Below are 14,965 nucleotides of genomic sequence, written 5' to 3' on the forward strand. Positions count from 1 at the left end.
CCCAGTCAGTGGCTGGTTGGTGACCTGCGGCCGGTCTCCCTCTCTCAGCCTCAGCTGCCTCACATGGGTGATTGCATGAATAAAACAGAGAGGGAGAGCCATGCCTGCCACCTTGAGCTTGAGGAAAAGTGTAGAAACCAATAAAACCCTCTCTTTGTCAGGCGAAAGGTCTCTTTTAACCAGTCCTCATTGGACCTAAGGCTTTCCAGACACCCCCACATTCCTAAATTATGATCATCTTGATCACCCTAACTCTACGAAAGGGCTTGGCTACCTTCTGGCCTGCTTCTTGATGACTGTGTGGGGCAGACAGAACATCTGCCCCTCCCCTCCACCAGCCTCAGGCTCTGGAGAGAGACTGGTCCCCCCCCCCTCCCCACCACTTGCTGGTCCCAAAGCTGACAAGGCATCCTTATTCCCAATTCCCCATGTTTGAAACAGAGTCATTTCAGATTTAGGTGCTGAGAAATATTTGCCCCCCTGGGCTCCAAAATTAGTGCTGGACCAACCCTGGGGAATATTTTCCAGTTTGAGGGCCAACCCTGGCCTTTAGACAGCCTTCCAAGGGCCATAGGCCAGGGGTGGGCGGAGCCAGAGGCAAAAGTAGGCGGGGTAATGGAGGACCCCACCCCTCTTTGAGCAGTAGTTTAGTTTCTACACTGCTGACCCTTGATCCTCCATCCAGGCAAGCAAGAGGGGCGTGGCCAGCACTGAAGGGGCGTGGCCCAGACAGAGGGGGCTGGGAGGAGGCGTGGCCTTGGAGAGAGGGCGTGGCCTGGTGGTCATTTCAAGGGCTGGCTGGAAGGACCTGGAGGATTCGGGTTCCCTCACCTCATGCATCACACATCTCCAGGACCTGCTTTTGCACAATGCAATTCCACACGTTACAACCCCAGATCCTGACTATGGAGTTTTAAATAAACATTGAGTCACTGCCAAATGACACGTGTCCCCTGTGAGGCGGTTTAGCATCACCGTTCTTTGTTTTGGTCCCCAAACTACCAGGTGAAACAGGTTGTCCAAACTCGGGCTGCAAAGAACCCCCCTCCCCACAGGCCGCTGGTCCCAAAAAACAAGCAGGCGGGTACGGTCTTTGGAACTCAGGGCTTTATTTGGCCGCTGTCGACAGTGTGGAGGGCTTTCTGGCTGGGCTCAGGCAAGATCCTCATCGGATGGGCACCCCAGCCAGTACTTGGAGATGGGGCGCGGGTACCTGGGGTAGACGAAATCCACACGTCGAGTGTTCAGGTTCAGGCGGTAGTACTTGTCTGAGAGGGAGGTACAGAAAGGGAGGAAGAAATCATGTTAATTTGGCTTTTCACTTCTCCAACCTTAAATCCAGCTCTCTGGATTTCTGCAGCAATTTGAGGTTTTTAAAAAATATCCTCATCAAAGTTCACCAGGCGCAGATCACTTCTGTTTTGACCACATGTGCACCTTTTTTTCCTAACAGAAAGCATTTTTCATTGGCATTTTTTCCACTTACCTTTGAATAGTTATGCACACTGCCCCCTAATATATTCATTTCTGTACCCAACAGTCGGCTGGAGAACTGCAGCCCAAAATCTGGATGTAGGTGAATGCCGAAGGGCGGCTGCATTTCAATAGTCTTTATTATAATTTTTGAAATGCTAATCTGATAAATTTGAGATCGCCTTAGCCCAGCTATTCGATCAGTGGACCTGGCAGTGTTACGAGTGTCCCATAATCCTCGTCATCGCTACCTGGAGATGCCACTGAGGATTGAGGCTGGGACGTTCTGCATGCCAAGCAGATGCTCGGCCACTGAGCTACTGTGGGATAACCAGCCTCACGTAACCAGCATTCTTAAGCCTAATTAATGCATGACGGGGTTAAGACCATAGAGTAAGCTTTCCTGTCAGGCTTAGCTCACCTTGGGAGGGACTAGGTCATTAAACCTTTGTTCCCTTAGTCTACCAGAGAAGCTCAATGTGTGAGGTCTGAGTTGCAAATCGCATGACTCTTACAAGCCACTCTTGAGTACCTATACCAATTCTACCACTTTGTACCTAAGCCACTTTGTACCTAAAGCCAAATTTTACTGCCTGTGCATTTTTTTTTCCTGCACGCTAAATGGAAAAGCACATGAATTGGTTCAAAATTGGGAAAGGAGTACGACAAGGCTGTATATTGTCTCCCTGCTTATTTAACTTATATGCAGAATTCATCATGTGAAAGGTTGGACTGGATGAATCCCAAACCTTGAGGGCAGAAAGTGAGGAGGAATTAAAGAACCTTTTAATGAGGGTGAAAGAGGAGAGCACAAAATGTGGTCTGAAGCTCAACATCAAAAAAACCTAAGATCATGGCCACTGGTCCCATCATCTCCTGACAAATAGAAGGGGAAGAAATGGAGGCAGTGGGAGATTTTACTTTCTTGGGTTCCATGATGACTGCAGGTGGTGACAGCAGCCACGAAATTAAAAGATGCCTGCTTCTTGGGAGAAAAGCAATGACAAACCTAGACAGCATCTTAAAAAACAGAGACATCACCTTGCCAACAAAGGTCCGTATAGTTAAAGCTCTGGTTTTCCCAGTAGTGATGTATGGAAGTGAGAGCTGGACCATCAAGAAGGTGGATCGCCAAAGAATTGATGCTTTTGAATTATGGTGCTGGAGGAGACTCTTGAGAGTCCCGTGGACTGCAAGAAGATCCAACCTCTCCATTCTGAAGGAAATCAGCCCTGAGCGCTCGCTCACTGGAAGGACAGATCCTGAAGCTGAGGCTCCAAGACTTTGGCCACCTCATGAGAAGAGAAGACTCCCTGGAAAAGACCCTGATGCTGGGAAAGATGGAGGGCAGAAGGAGAAGGGGACGACAGAGGACGAGATGGTGGGACAGTGTTCTCAAAGCGGCCAGCATGAGTTTGACCAAACTGCGGGAGGCAGTGGAAGACAGGAGGGCCTGGCGTGCTCTGGTCCAGGGGGTCACGAAGAGGCGGACACGACCAAACGACAACAACAAGTAAACCATTTTAAACTTGTGAACCCACATGTTTTTAGAGTTCTAACTGCCTGTGTTTCTAAGCTTTGCCTTGCTGCATATTCTTCAATTTCAAAACTGGACTGGGGTTCTCTCCCTAAAATGTGCTTGCCCCAAACCTGGATCTTGGCATCCAGGGAGTCCTCTTTTTGTGTCTATTCCCCCCCCCCCACCAGCAACAGCTGCAGCCCTTCCTCCATGCCATGTACTTACTGCCAACGAAGAAGTAGACGCTCTGGAAGGGCTGGCAAGGGGTGGTCCCGCCCAGCAGCCAGTCCAGGTCCGAGGACTCTGAGCTGGGTTCGCCTTGCCAGTCCCATGCATTCCAGCGTCCCCAGCGCTGGCGCTGGCGGTACTTCCTGCGGTGCCGGCGTGATGACTTCCTTGCTGGGCGGCGCTGGGCGGGGCTCTGTGCCACGTAGATCCGGCCGAGCATCACAGCGTCCAGGCCGCTGGGCACCCCTTTCCAGTCGCGGCTGATGAAACGCGCCCTGCTGGCCCCACCTGGAAATGGGGAGAGGGGGCGTCAGAAGAACTGGGCAGCAGGCAAGGCCAGGCTTTCCTCAGGCCATCCCCATGGGCAGAGGAGGGTGACCAAGTCAATCGTGAGACTGGCAACCAAGCCTTACGAGAAAGGGTTAAGGCAGTTGGATATGTTTGGCCTGGAAAAAAGGAGACTTGTTGCGGCAGCAAGTTCTCTAGTTTAACTGCGCACTGAGCCAACAGTGTGTTGCAGCAGCAGCAAAGGCTCATGCAATCCTAGGCAGCATCTGCAGAAGTCTAGCGTCCAGATCAAGGGAAGAGATATTACTGCTCTATTCTGCCTTGATCAGATCCACCTGGACTCCCATGTCCAGCTCTGCACACCCCAGTTTAAGGAGGATATTGTCAAGCTGGAATGTGTGCAGAGGAAATGGGGTCTTCTTCTGACTTTTGATTGAGCTGAGCCCCTTCCCTTGCAGAATATAGTAAGATTCCAGTCCTCATGAGATGGCCTAAACCGCTGGTTAAAATCGGAAGGTGCCCTAGACCAGTGTTTCCCAACCGGTGTTCCGCGGCACACTAGTGTGCCGTGAGACATTGGCTGGTGTGCCGTGGGAGGGAGGCGGGCGAGTCGGGCGGTGAGAGGCGGCGGCGGCGAGGATCCGCGTCGAGCCGGGGGCGGCTCCGCAGTGGTGGTGCCGAGCGGCGGGGCAGCGCGTGCAAAAGGGAGGAGCGCGAGACAGCGGAGGAGGAGGAGGCCGGCATGTCCGGGCAGCAGCAGCAACAACAGCAGCAGCAACTCCCGGCGACGGCTCCTCAAGCCCCGCCGCCGCCCCCTCCTCCGCCCGCTATCGCCGCCACCACCACCACAACAGCCGCCGCCGCCTCAGTTGCCGCCGTCCCTCAGTCCCTCGCTCTGCTGCCTCCTCCCCCCCCACCCCCAAAGCTTGGAGGTTCCCCGGCAAGGGGGAGGGAAAAAACTTTCACTTTCGTGCGTCCCTCCCGGCGTGACGCTGCGCGCTGACGTCACGGGGCTGTAATGGTGGTGTGCCGCGAGATTTTTTTCATTAAACAGGTGTGCCGTTGCCCAAAAAAGGTTGGGAAACACTGCCCTAGACCATCTTGCTCAGCGTTTTCCACACTGACTGGCAGCAGCTCTCTGGGGTTTCAGGCAAGGAGACCTTCCCAGCCCTACCTGGTGATGCTGGAGCCTTCTGCAGGCCAAGCAGGTGCTCTGCCACTGAGCCACATCCCTCCCCAAATGTATGAACAGGGCAGGAGTCCCGTCCTCTCCTGCCCCCGGCGAGCACATTGGGCCAGCTCAACAGGATGTGGCCCAGCTGTGGGTCCCTGCAGAGAGAGGGGCTCAGCCCGGACACCCCACACCCTCCCGCTGCTGCCCTACTCACTGCGCCGTGAGCCCCCGAAAAGTGCTTGGAAGATATCCTCCCAGCTGTCGCCCTTGAGCACAGCGTAGTGGTCGAAGACCAGCGAGGGGGACGTGGCCTCACAGTCCTCCCGTGTCGGCTGCTTGGAGAAGTCGTAGGACCAGTATTTCCGCCCTGGGGAGGCAGACGGAGAAGGGATTCAGCACCGGGCAGGGGAGAACAGATTTCACAGAGGGCTGCGCCAGGATCCCACAGCCAACCTCCCTTGTTCCTGGTGCAAATCTTCCCAGAACTCTTCTTCAATGGCAGGGAGGAGAGTGCCAGCCCCGAGATGGGTCTTGCAATGGGGGCCCCAACTTCCCATCATGCCATTGCAGGGGGTGTCAGTTCTAAACTTAAATTCAGAAGTCATCAAGAAAAGGTTCAGAAAAGGCTCTTCCGTTTAGAGAAGGTCAGGAAAAGATGACGCGTTAGGCCATGTCAGCCGGGAGAAAGGGGACGGAGAAGAGTTTTTCTCCCTGTCTCCTGACGCTAGAACTCGTGGATGAAGCTGAATGTTAGAAGATTCAGGGCAGAGACAATAAAGTCCTTCTTCGTGCTGTGCAGTGTTAAACTCTGGAACTCCCTGCAACAGGAGCCAGCGATGGCCACCATTGTGGATGGCTGTAGAGGAGTATTGGACAAATGGAGGGGAAAGATACTGATGGCTCCGGGACACAGGGGTCCTACTTTGCCTCCTGGCTCAGAGGCAGCAATACTTGCTGGAAACCGAACTTATGCTCGAATCCTGCTTGTGGGTTAAACTGTGGAACTCCCTCCCACAGGAGACGGTGATGGCCAATGGACTGGATGGCTTTGTAAGAGGAGTAGACAAATGCATGGAGGAGGAGGAGGAGGAGACAGGCAGTCAGGTTGTGCATCCACAGCAGTGACCAGAGGAGGAATGACCGCTGGGAGGAGCCCAGAGACAAGAAACTCCTTGGCACATCTGCAGCAGCACAACCAGACGCTTTCCTCTGCCCCAGCTGCAACAAAACATGTCTTTCCTGTATCAGTCTTTACAGTCCCAGCAGGCACTGCAACTATCCAACCGCTTGACCTCGCCCCCAAAGACACACTTCTCCATTGTCTCCCGAGACAGACGGATGTCAGTCATTATTAAGCAAATCCATGGAGGAGGAGAGGGCTTCCAGTGGCTCCTAGCCAGGATGGCTCTGCTTTGCCTCTGAGTTTGGGTTTGATATCCCGCTTTATCACTGCCCAAAGGAGTCTCAAAGCGGCTCACATTCTCCTTTCCCTTCCTCCCCCACAACAAACACTCTGTGAGGTGAGTGGGGCTGAGACTTCAGAGAAGTGTGACTGGCCCAAGGTCACCCAGCAGCTGCAGGTGGAGGAGCAGGGAAGTGAACCCGGTTCACCAGATTACGAGTCCACCACTCTTAACCACTACACCACACTGCCATTGGAGGCAGCCATGGTTCTGAACAGCAGTTGCTGGAAACCCCAGGAGGCAAGAGGGCTCTTCGGCTCAGATCCTGCTCGAGGGTTTGCCATGGGGGCAGCTGGCTGGCCACTGTGAGAACAGGACGTTAGACTAGATAGCCAACTGGCCTGATCCAGCAGCCTCTTCTTATATTTCTTACGCTCGTTTGTTAAGGATTCTGGGAAATGTAGTTCTGTGTCGCCTCTCAGTTGCCTTTCCTCTAAACTACACTTCCCAAGATTCTTTGGGGTTGGGGGAAATGCGTCTTAAGCACGCTTCAAAGGCAGAATAAACTCCCTAGTGTTTAGGGACGGCACCCCCAGCCTCACCTTGGAAGAAGTAGACCCTCTCGCTGGAGAAGTAGCTCTGCGCAGGCAGGGCAAAGGCAGCGTCCAGGTCGTCAGGGATGCCCTTGAACCCGTCCGAGATGTTACGGGGGAAATCTGGCTCCAGGACTCCGTCAGCAAAGCGCCAATACAGGCTGCCCTGGAGGAGAGAGGAAGCCATGGGCAGGCGAGGGTCAGGGATGCACATCAGCTGAGGTGGGGGGCTGCCTGAACCCAGGGCCGTCTTACGTATATCCAGCACCGTGGTGCAAAGACCCTCTGGCACACACACACACACACACACACACACACACGCACCGTTTCCCAGAGTTGCCGACCTTTTTATGGCGCTGCCGGCAGCTTTGCGGGGCCGGAGGAGGCAGGCAGCGGCTGAAGGGCGGCTCCTCCGGTGGGGAAGAGGCAGAGGCCCTGGGCGCAGTGCTGCTTCAGCGAGGCGGGCGAGGGTGGCAAGCTGATGCCAGGAGGTGCTGCGCTGTGCCCAGCCTCCGCCTCTTCCCTGGCACCCTCCAGAACTTGGCGCCCTGGCGCTCCACGCCACTTGCCTCTATGGGCAAGACGCCCCTGCCTGATCCGCAACCAAGTTCATAAAAATCTGAAAGCCCCCTTCTCTGAGCTGGGACCCTCCAGGCATAAAAGCTGTCTGGGGTTATCCCTCGTTTAGAGCTGGATAGGGGAAGGGCTGAGGCCCCACTTACTTTCCAAGCTCACATTAAGTTCTCTGCATTTCCAAATCAGTTTTTTTTTTTTTTTTTTTTTTTTTTGTGGTGGGGAGAAATCATCATGAAAAGTCCTCAGCGTTTCAGGGTGATTTTCTTCCACTCTACACCTTTTAACATGGAGTTTGGACTGAGAGGCCCATCTCTGCAAAGCGATTTCCCCCAAATAGAACACATTTTTGTAAGTTCCCCACTACTGAGAGATGAATTTTTGCGTACTGTGATGTGCACTTCTGTGCAATTATTAATTATTATTATTTAAATCTTATATGCCGCTGTTCTTCAGGAGACCACAGGGCGGTTTATAATATACAATTCTATTCTGTTCTATTTAATTTGCTCTAATAATCTCAATTCCTGCCAACCTAGCAGTTCGAAAGCACGTCAAAAGTGCAAGTAGACAAATAGGCACTGCTCTGGCAGGAAGGTAAATGGTGTTTCCGTGCGCTGCTCTGGTTCGCCAGAAGCGGGTTAGTCCTGCTGGCCACACGACCTGGAAGCTGTACGCCGGCTCCCTCGGCCAGTAAAGCGAGATGAGCGCCGCAACCCCAGAGTCGGCCACGAATGGACCTAATGGTCAGGGGTCCCTTTACCTTTACCTTAATAATCTCAGTAAGATATAAGTATTAATACGCAACCCAAAGGTCATAATGTAATATCTGCACAACATAAAAAAACCAAAACAGTGATATAAAAACGCCCTTATGGGAAGGGAGGATGGTGGGAGTTGTAGTTTGAAACGTCTGCAAGGCGCCAGGTTTGGCAAAGGCTGGGCAGGGGACCAGGAGGGGAACTGGGGTGTGTGAGCCTCTCACCTGGAAGATGTAGGTCTTGCCCTCGCAGTTGACGCGGGTGAAGGCGGCATCGATGGGCCCCTCAATGCCCCACACTTCCTTGATGAGCTTGGGGTACCCCGGCCTCACGCTCTTCTCGTCCAGCTCATAGAAATACTTTCCTGGATCAGGGAGGGAGGGAGAGGAAGAGACAGGCAGAGGAAGGTGAACATTTGTTCCCAGAATCCCGAACTTTGGAACTCCCTCCCTGGAGAAGCCAGACGGGCTCCCTCCTTGCTGTTCTCCTCCCGGCATGTGGAGACCTCCTTGTTCCTACAGGCTTTGGGGAAGTCACTGTTTTTAAGGAAATGGATGGTGCTGTGATGTTTTAATGTAATGATCTGCATGTTTTAAAAGATCACACTTGTACACATAATTTGGGGTCACCCAGCCAGATGGGTGGGGTATAAATAATCAAATTATTATTATTATTATTATTATTATTATTATTATTATTATTATTATTATTATTATTTGCTATCTAAAAAATAAATGGACTTTTGAAATTTAAATAAAAAACCTCTCCTTTAAAGGTGTACCTTGTTCTGCACTTTGGAACTCAGTTTCCCCCGTGTTTTCCCTCTTTTATTGCTGGATTGTGCGGCAATGATTTATGTGCCTGTGTATAATTGTTGTGCTCCTTGCAATAAAGTCAGCTAATTATAAAAATAAAAGATAAATGGCTCCGTTTGCACCTTGGGCTCCTGCGAGATCGAAACGCCTGGGGAGCAGTGGAGCCAGGGGAGTCGTGCCCCCCTGCAGGTCTCCGGGCCCCTCAGAGCCACGTCTGGATTGTGGGTGCTGGGGTCAGCTTCCCGCCCCCTGACCCAGACTGTACCCCGGAAAGCGTAGATGGAGCCGTTCTTCAGGCTGGTGAAGGCGTCAAAAGGAGCCCCGCTGCAGGCCTCTTCCTCTTCTTCTGGGGCATCGGTCGGGGCCTCTGTCTCGGGGGGCAAGGGGGCTTCCTTGGTGGGCTCGGCCACACCCCCGTCCACCTCCCCCGTCCACACATCGTCATACTCAAACCACGTGGTTGACTTGGGGGCTCCGGTGGTGGGCGTGGGCTCGGGGGTCGTGGCGTTGGGGAGGTCGTAGTAATCCTGGTAGTCATCTTCCGGCTGCGTGAAAACGTCTCCGCGGGTCACTGGGGGAAAAGGAGAGATGCCAGGTGAACGTTGGCAAATGGATGGGGGAGGGCACTTTCCATGACTTCCTCTCAGAAGATCCCGGGAACTATAGTTCACCCCTTGAAAAACATTTCCCAGCCCCCTTAACAAACTTCCCTTCCCACAATCTCCTGTCTTCTGTGCAAATGTGCTTTTGTTACCAGGGGCGCTTGCTCATTTAAAGGGCACAGCTTCCCCTCGGGGAATCCTGGGAACTGTAGCTCATGCCTCGTGAAGCTACAATTCCCAGCAGCGGTTATCTCCCGCTTGGACTACTGCAATGCGCTCTACGTGGGGCTACCTTTGAAGGTGACTCGGAAACTACAACTAATCCAGAATGCGGCAGCCAGACTGGTGACTGGGAGCGGCCGCCAAGACCATATAACACCGGTCTTGAAAGACCTACATTGGCTCCCAGTACGTTTCCAAGCACAATTCAAAGTGTTGGTGCTGACCTTGAAAGCCCTAAATGGCCTTGGCCCAGTAGACCTGAAGGAGCGTCTCCACCTCCATCGTTCAGCCTGGAGGTCCAGCACCGAGGGCCTTCTGGCGGTTCCCTCCCTGCGAGAAGCCAAGTTACAGGGAACCAGGCAGAGGGCCTTCTCGGTGGTGGCGCCCGCCCTGTGGAACACCCTCCCACCAGATGTCAAAGAGAAAAACAACTACCAGACTTTTAGAAGACATCTGAAGGCAGCCCTGTTTAGGGAAGCTTTTAATGTTTGATGCATTATTGTATTTTAATATTTTGTTGGAAGCCGCCCAGAATGGCTGGGGAAGCCAAGCCAGATGGGTGGGGTATAAATAATAAATTATTATTATTATTATTATTATTATTATTATTATTATTATTATTATTATTATTCCAAGTCTGACCCGTGGTCCCTCTAGATGAGTGTTGTCTCCACTGTTTGGCAGAAGCTCTCCAGGATTTTGGGAAGAGCTCTCCGAGCTGGAGATGCAGCCAGGGGCTGAATTTGGGGCCTTCTGCATGCAGAGCAGGTGTCCCGTGGGCCCCTGTGCTGCTGACGATACCTTTGGATTTGCAGGCCGTCCAGTAGTCACTGCAGCAGCTCTGGTAGTACATGCAGAGATCGTCACACTGGCATTTCCTCTCCTTGTTGAAGCCGTCATTGCAGCGCCCCTCGCAGGTCTCTGGGCAGGGGAAAGAGAACCATCAACAAGGATGGAAGAAGGTGGAAACCCCACAAAAGAAGAGCAGCAAGAGAAATGGGTGAACTATGCAGAACTGGCTAAAATGACACACAAATTGCGAGAGAAGGACAACTGTGACTTCAAAGGAGAATGGGAACTTTTGACAGGTTTTGAATACACAAACGTATTGATTGTTAACAGAATAAATAGATAACATAAGGATTGATACAATTTTACAGTATGCAGAGAACAATATGAGTTGAGAAATCAGAGAGAGGAGCTGAGGGAAGTCTTGGGGTTTTGATGGGGAAATTGGGGGGGATGATGAATATGAGATGTTTTTATATTTTGTTATGTTGAAATTGTTAATTTAAAAAAAATTAAAAAAGAAAAGAAAGAAAGAGAACCAGCAAAACAGCAAGGAGTAATGGGAAGAGTTAAGAGTTAAACTATGGAACTCCCTCCCAGGTACATATTGATATAGGAATGTATTAGATAAAATGTAAAGAAGTATACAATAATAAGAGTACATTCATTTGTAAAAAAAGGAACATACAACGGGATAGACAGGAAGTCCAAAGTGTTGGTATATATATGATTTTGGAATAGTTTTTTGTCCTTTTGTTTTGTTTTACTTTAAGTATATAAACTTTGTATACATGCTGAAAATTACAGTATAATAAGCCTTGTGATGTAATATGATAATGTTTACCGATGTAACACAAGAACTTTAATAAATAAATAAAACTGGGGGGGCCTATGGAACTCCCTCCCACCGGAAGCAGTAATGGACACCAACCTGGATGGGTTTAAAGTGTCCTGAGGGTAAGAGCCATTGGGCGGTGGGGCGGACTCCCTCTGAAGGTGGTGGACTCTCCTTCCTTGGAGGTTTTTGAGCAGAGTTTGGGTGGCCCTCTGTCAGGGATGCTTTAGCTGAGATTCCTGCATTGCAGCAGGGGGTCGGACTAGATGACCCTATGGGGTCCCTTCTAACTCTACAATTCTCTGATTCTATGAAAAGAGGATTGGACACATTCCTGGAGAACGCTATGGATGGCTCCTAGCTATGATGGTTCTGCTCTGCCTCCACAATTTCTGGAAACCGCAGGAGGGGAGAGTTGCTCTTGGGCTCGAATCCTGCTTGTGGGTTTCCTATGGGCGTCTTGGGTGGCCCCTGTGAGTACAGGATGCTGGATCCGGTGGCCCCCGGCCTGATCCTGCAAGCTTTTCCTAGGTTCTTACTTTCCAGAGACCAAGGCAGGTGGTCTGTTTGTCCCCGGTCAGGGCTGGCACCAGGGGGCGCCACACAGCAACTCCACTGCGACTGCCATTTGCACAGGATAGGCACTCCATGAATTAGGTAAAGGTAAAGGTACCCCTGACCATTAGGTCCACAACTCTGGGGTTGCGGCAGCAGGAGCCAGAGTACAGCTTCCGGGTCATGTGGCCAGCATGACTAAGCTGCTTCTGGCGAACCAGAGCAGCGCATGGAAACGCCGTTTACCTTCCTGCCAGAGCAGTACCTATTTATCTACTTGCACTTTGACGTGCTTTCGAACTGCTACGTTGGCAGGAGCAGGGACCGAGCAACGGGAGCTCACCCCATCGCGGGGATTCGAACCGCCGAGCTTGTGATCGGCAAGTCCTAGGCTCTGTGGTTTAACCCACAGTGCCACCAGCGTCCCTAATAAACTCAGTACATGCCATCTATAGGGGGCGGGTATGTAAGCTGCTTCAAGATTCTCAGAATTTAATCTTGACAGAAATGAGAAATGTTACCAAAGGAACCAAGGTCCAAAATTAATGAGAGCGGGGAGGCAGAAGGGGGTCAGGGAAGCAGCCTTGGAAAGAAGTGGAAAGAAGGCCCTTCATCACATGGCCCAGAGTTAAACGGCGGAACTCCCTGACACAGGAAGCAGGGATGGCCACTAACTTAAAAAGGTAAAGGGACCCCTGACCGTTACGTCCAGTTGTGGCCAACTCTGGGGTTGCGGCGCTCATCTCGCTTTATTGGCCGAGGGAGCCAGCATACAGCTTCTGGGTCATGTGGCCAGCAGGACTAAGCCTGGCGAACCAGAGCAGCGCACGGAAACGGCGTTTACCTTCCCGCCGGAGCGGTACCTATTTATCTACTTGCACTTTGATGCGCTTTCGAACTGCTAGGTTGGCAGGAGCAGGGACCGAGCAACGGGAGCTCACCCCGTCGCGGGTATTCGAACCGCCGACCTTCCGATCAGCAAGTCCTAGGCTCTTTGGTTAATATGTGCCAAGTCAGGCTTGCTCTGGGGAGAAGGGAGAGGGAACCGACTCCATCTCTTGCTTTCTGGGCTGGTTGGCGAGCTGCTTTTGGAGCCTGGGAGACTCGCACAGAGATCGGGGCCTCCACTTGGCTTGCAAGCCGTGGGCAAGGATTGCTGTAGATTAAATCAAAGCAAGTTTCATCCGGTGGGTGGAAGGTTTGGAAGAGCCATCTGGTATTGAGTGAGAAAGTGACACCACGGGGGCCGCGGTATCAAGGATAGAATCACAGAATTGTACAGCTGGGAGGGACACCCAGAGTCACCTAGTCCACCTCCTGCAATGTAGACCCTCTCCCTTTCTCTATTCCTTTAATGGCAGAGAAGTGGGGCCGAAATCCACCATCCCTCCTGCGCTTCAAGGGGAAATTCTCCATTTTCTTCTGGCAACAAACAGATGCGAATTGCAAGCAGATATCAAGCAATCTGAATGTTTGCTAAGCGCACGTGAAATAAAATTGCAAAATTAGATTGCTTCCCAGGACAAGGAGAGGGAGGAGAATCTTTTTCAGGCCTGAGGGCTGCAGTCCCTTCTACTTCACTTTCCAGGGGCCACGTGAGGGTGGTGGGAGGGGTCCTCAGGGAAAGTGGGTGGCGCAGCACAGGCTCTGTGCTGTAGGCTGGTTTCTACACAAACACCCCTCCTCCCTTATCCTCCATCCAGGGAAAATAAGAGGCAGGATCAGGGTTCAAGGACAGATTCCCAGCTGGGCAAAGACCCTCACGTGGGGGGGGCAGGGGGGCAGGGCTGGTGAGGGCTGTGGCGAGTCCCAGGGACCATATTCAGGAACCTTTTTGATGCAATTTTGACATTTCCCAATGCAATTCAACCTCCCCCCCAAAAAAAACCACATTATTGCCTAACAGGAGGAATTTAATCAATCTTTCTGTTTTTTCTTTTGTTCTTTCTCATTCTGATTGCCCCCAGTATCATCCGTGTGTGTGTGTGCGCACAAATTGTCCCTGAAACCCATGGGGGGCACTCAAAGAAGTTTTACTCAGAGTAGAAACTCTGAACATTAAATGAACGTGACTCAGATAGAGCCATTGACCTCAACAACTCTGAGTAAAACTCTGTTGGAAGGCACCCCACTTCCAAAGCTTCCCCAGCAGATGGACTTGGCAGCCCCTTGTGTCGGGGAGTTCCAAAAGCTAACGCTCCCTCCCACTCTGAACAGTTTTATCATGGAGACGCACCTAGGCTGGTTGCAAGTTCTCTTGGGATTCCCCAGTCAAGGGCTCAAATGGGGGGGGGGAGTTATTGGGGGGGGTCTTGGTACTCACCCTCGGCAGCAAAGCTCCCCCACAGGCAGCCCAGCAGCAAGACCAGGCTGAGGAGCTTCATGGCGAGTGGCTGGGCAGGCGGGTGGCCGTCCTCCTCTGATGGGACCCCGGGGGTTGTGCCAGGGATCCTGTTTGCTCAGCCCAGCCTCCCTGCTTCAAAGGGAACACGCAAGGTCACTGGGGTCACCAGCCTCCTCCTCTTCCTCCTCCAACTATCTCTTTCCCTTTGTCACCAACTTTCCCTCCAAAGGCACGGGGGTCGGCGACTGGACGGCTCCACGGCTAAGCCTGCCCTCCTCCACCCTTCCAGCCTTCGAGGGCAAGACGTGCAAAGACGCACTCTGAGTATGGACACATGTTCACACCAGATGTTTAAAGAGCTGCAATACCCCTTTAAAGCAGCCACGGCTCCCCCCCCCCAAGACTCCTGGGAGTTGTAGTTTGCTCAGGGTGCTGAGAGATGTTAGAAGAAGAGTTTGGATTTGATATCCCGCCTTTCACTCCCTTTAAGGAGTCTCAAAGCGGCTAACATTCTCCTTTCCCTTCCTCCCCCACAACCAACACTCTGTGAGGTGAGTGGGGCTGAGAGACTTCAGAGAAGCGTGACTGGCCCAAGGTCACCCAGCAGCTGCATGTGGAGGAGCGGAGACGCGAACCCAGTTCCCCAGATTACGAGACTACCGCTCTTAACCACTACACCACACTGGCGTAGGGGAGACCAGGGGTGCCAACTTGAATAAAACAGTGTGGGAGCCCAGGTAAGCCCCACCCTGAATAACTGATCACATGACGCAGTGCACACACACCATTTG

At 52.2% G+C, this 14,965-nt stretch overlaps 1 protein-coding gene across 1 annotated transcript; it reads right to left on the minus strand.

Annotated features, from left to right (window-relative positions):
- Nucleotides 1–1,089: 1,089 nt before the first annotated feature.
- Nucleotides 1,090–14,313, minus strand: VTN (vitronectin). Its single transcript, XM_083480251.1, has 8 exons — nucleotides 14,154–14,313; nucleotides 10,453–10,572; nucleotides 9,093–9,398; nucleotides 8,237–8,376; nucleotides 6,688–6,844; nucleotides 4,897–5,049; nucleotides 3,218–3,508; nucleotides 1,090–1,268 (listed from the first exon to the last, which is right to left on the minus strand). The coding sequence occupies exons 1-8, from the start codon at nucleotides 14,212–14,214 to the stop codon at nucleotides 1,153–1,155; spliced, it is 1,344 nt and encodes a 447-aa protein (XP_083336377.1). The 5' UTR covers nucleotides 14,215–14,313; the 3' UTR covers nucleotides 1,090–1,152.
- Nucleotides 14,314–14,965: the final 652 nt, after the last annotated feature.

Source organism: Podarcis liolepis (assembly GCF_965112155.1).
Source record: "Podarcis liolepis genome assembly, chromosome: 16".
NCBI classification, from domain to species: domain Eukaryota; kingdom Metazoa; phylum Chordata; class Lepidosauria; order Squamata; family Lacertidae; genus Podarcis; species Podarcis liolepis.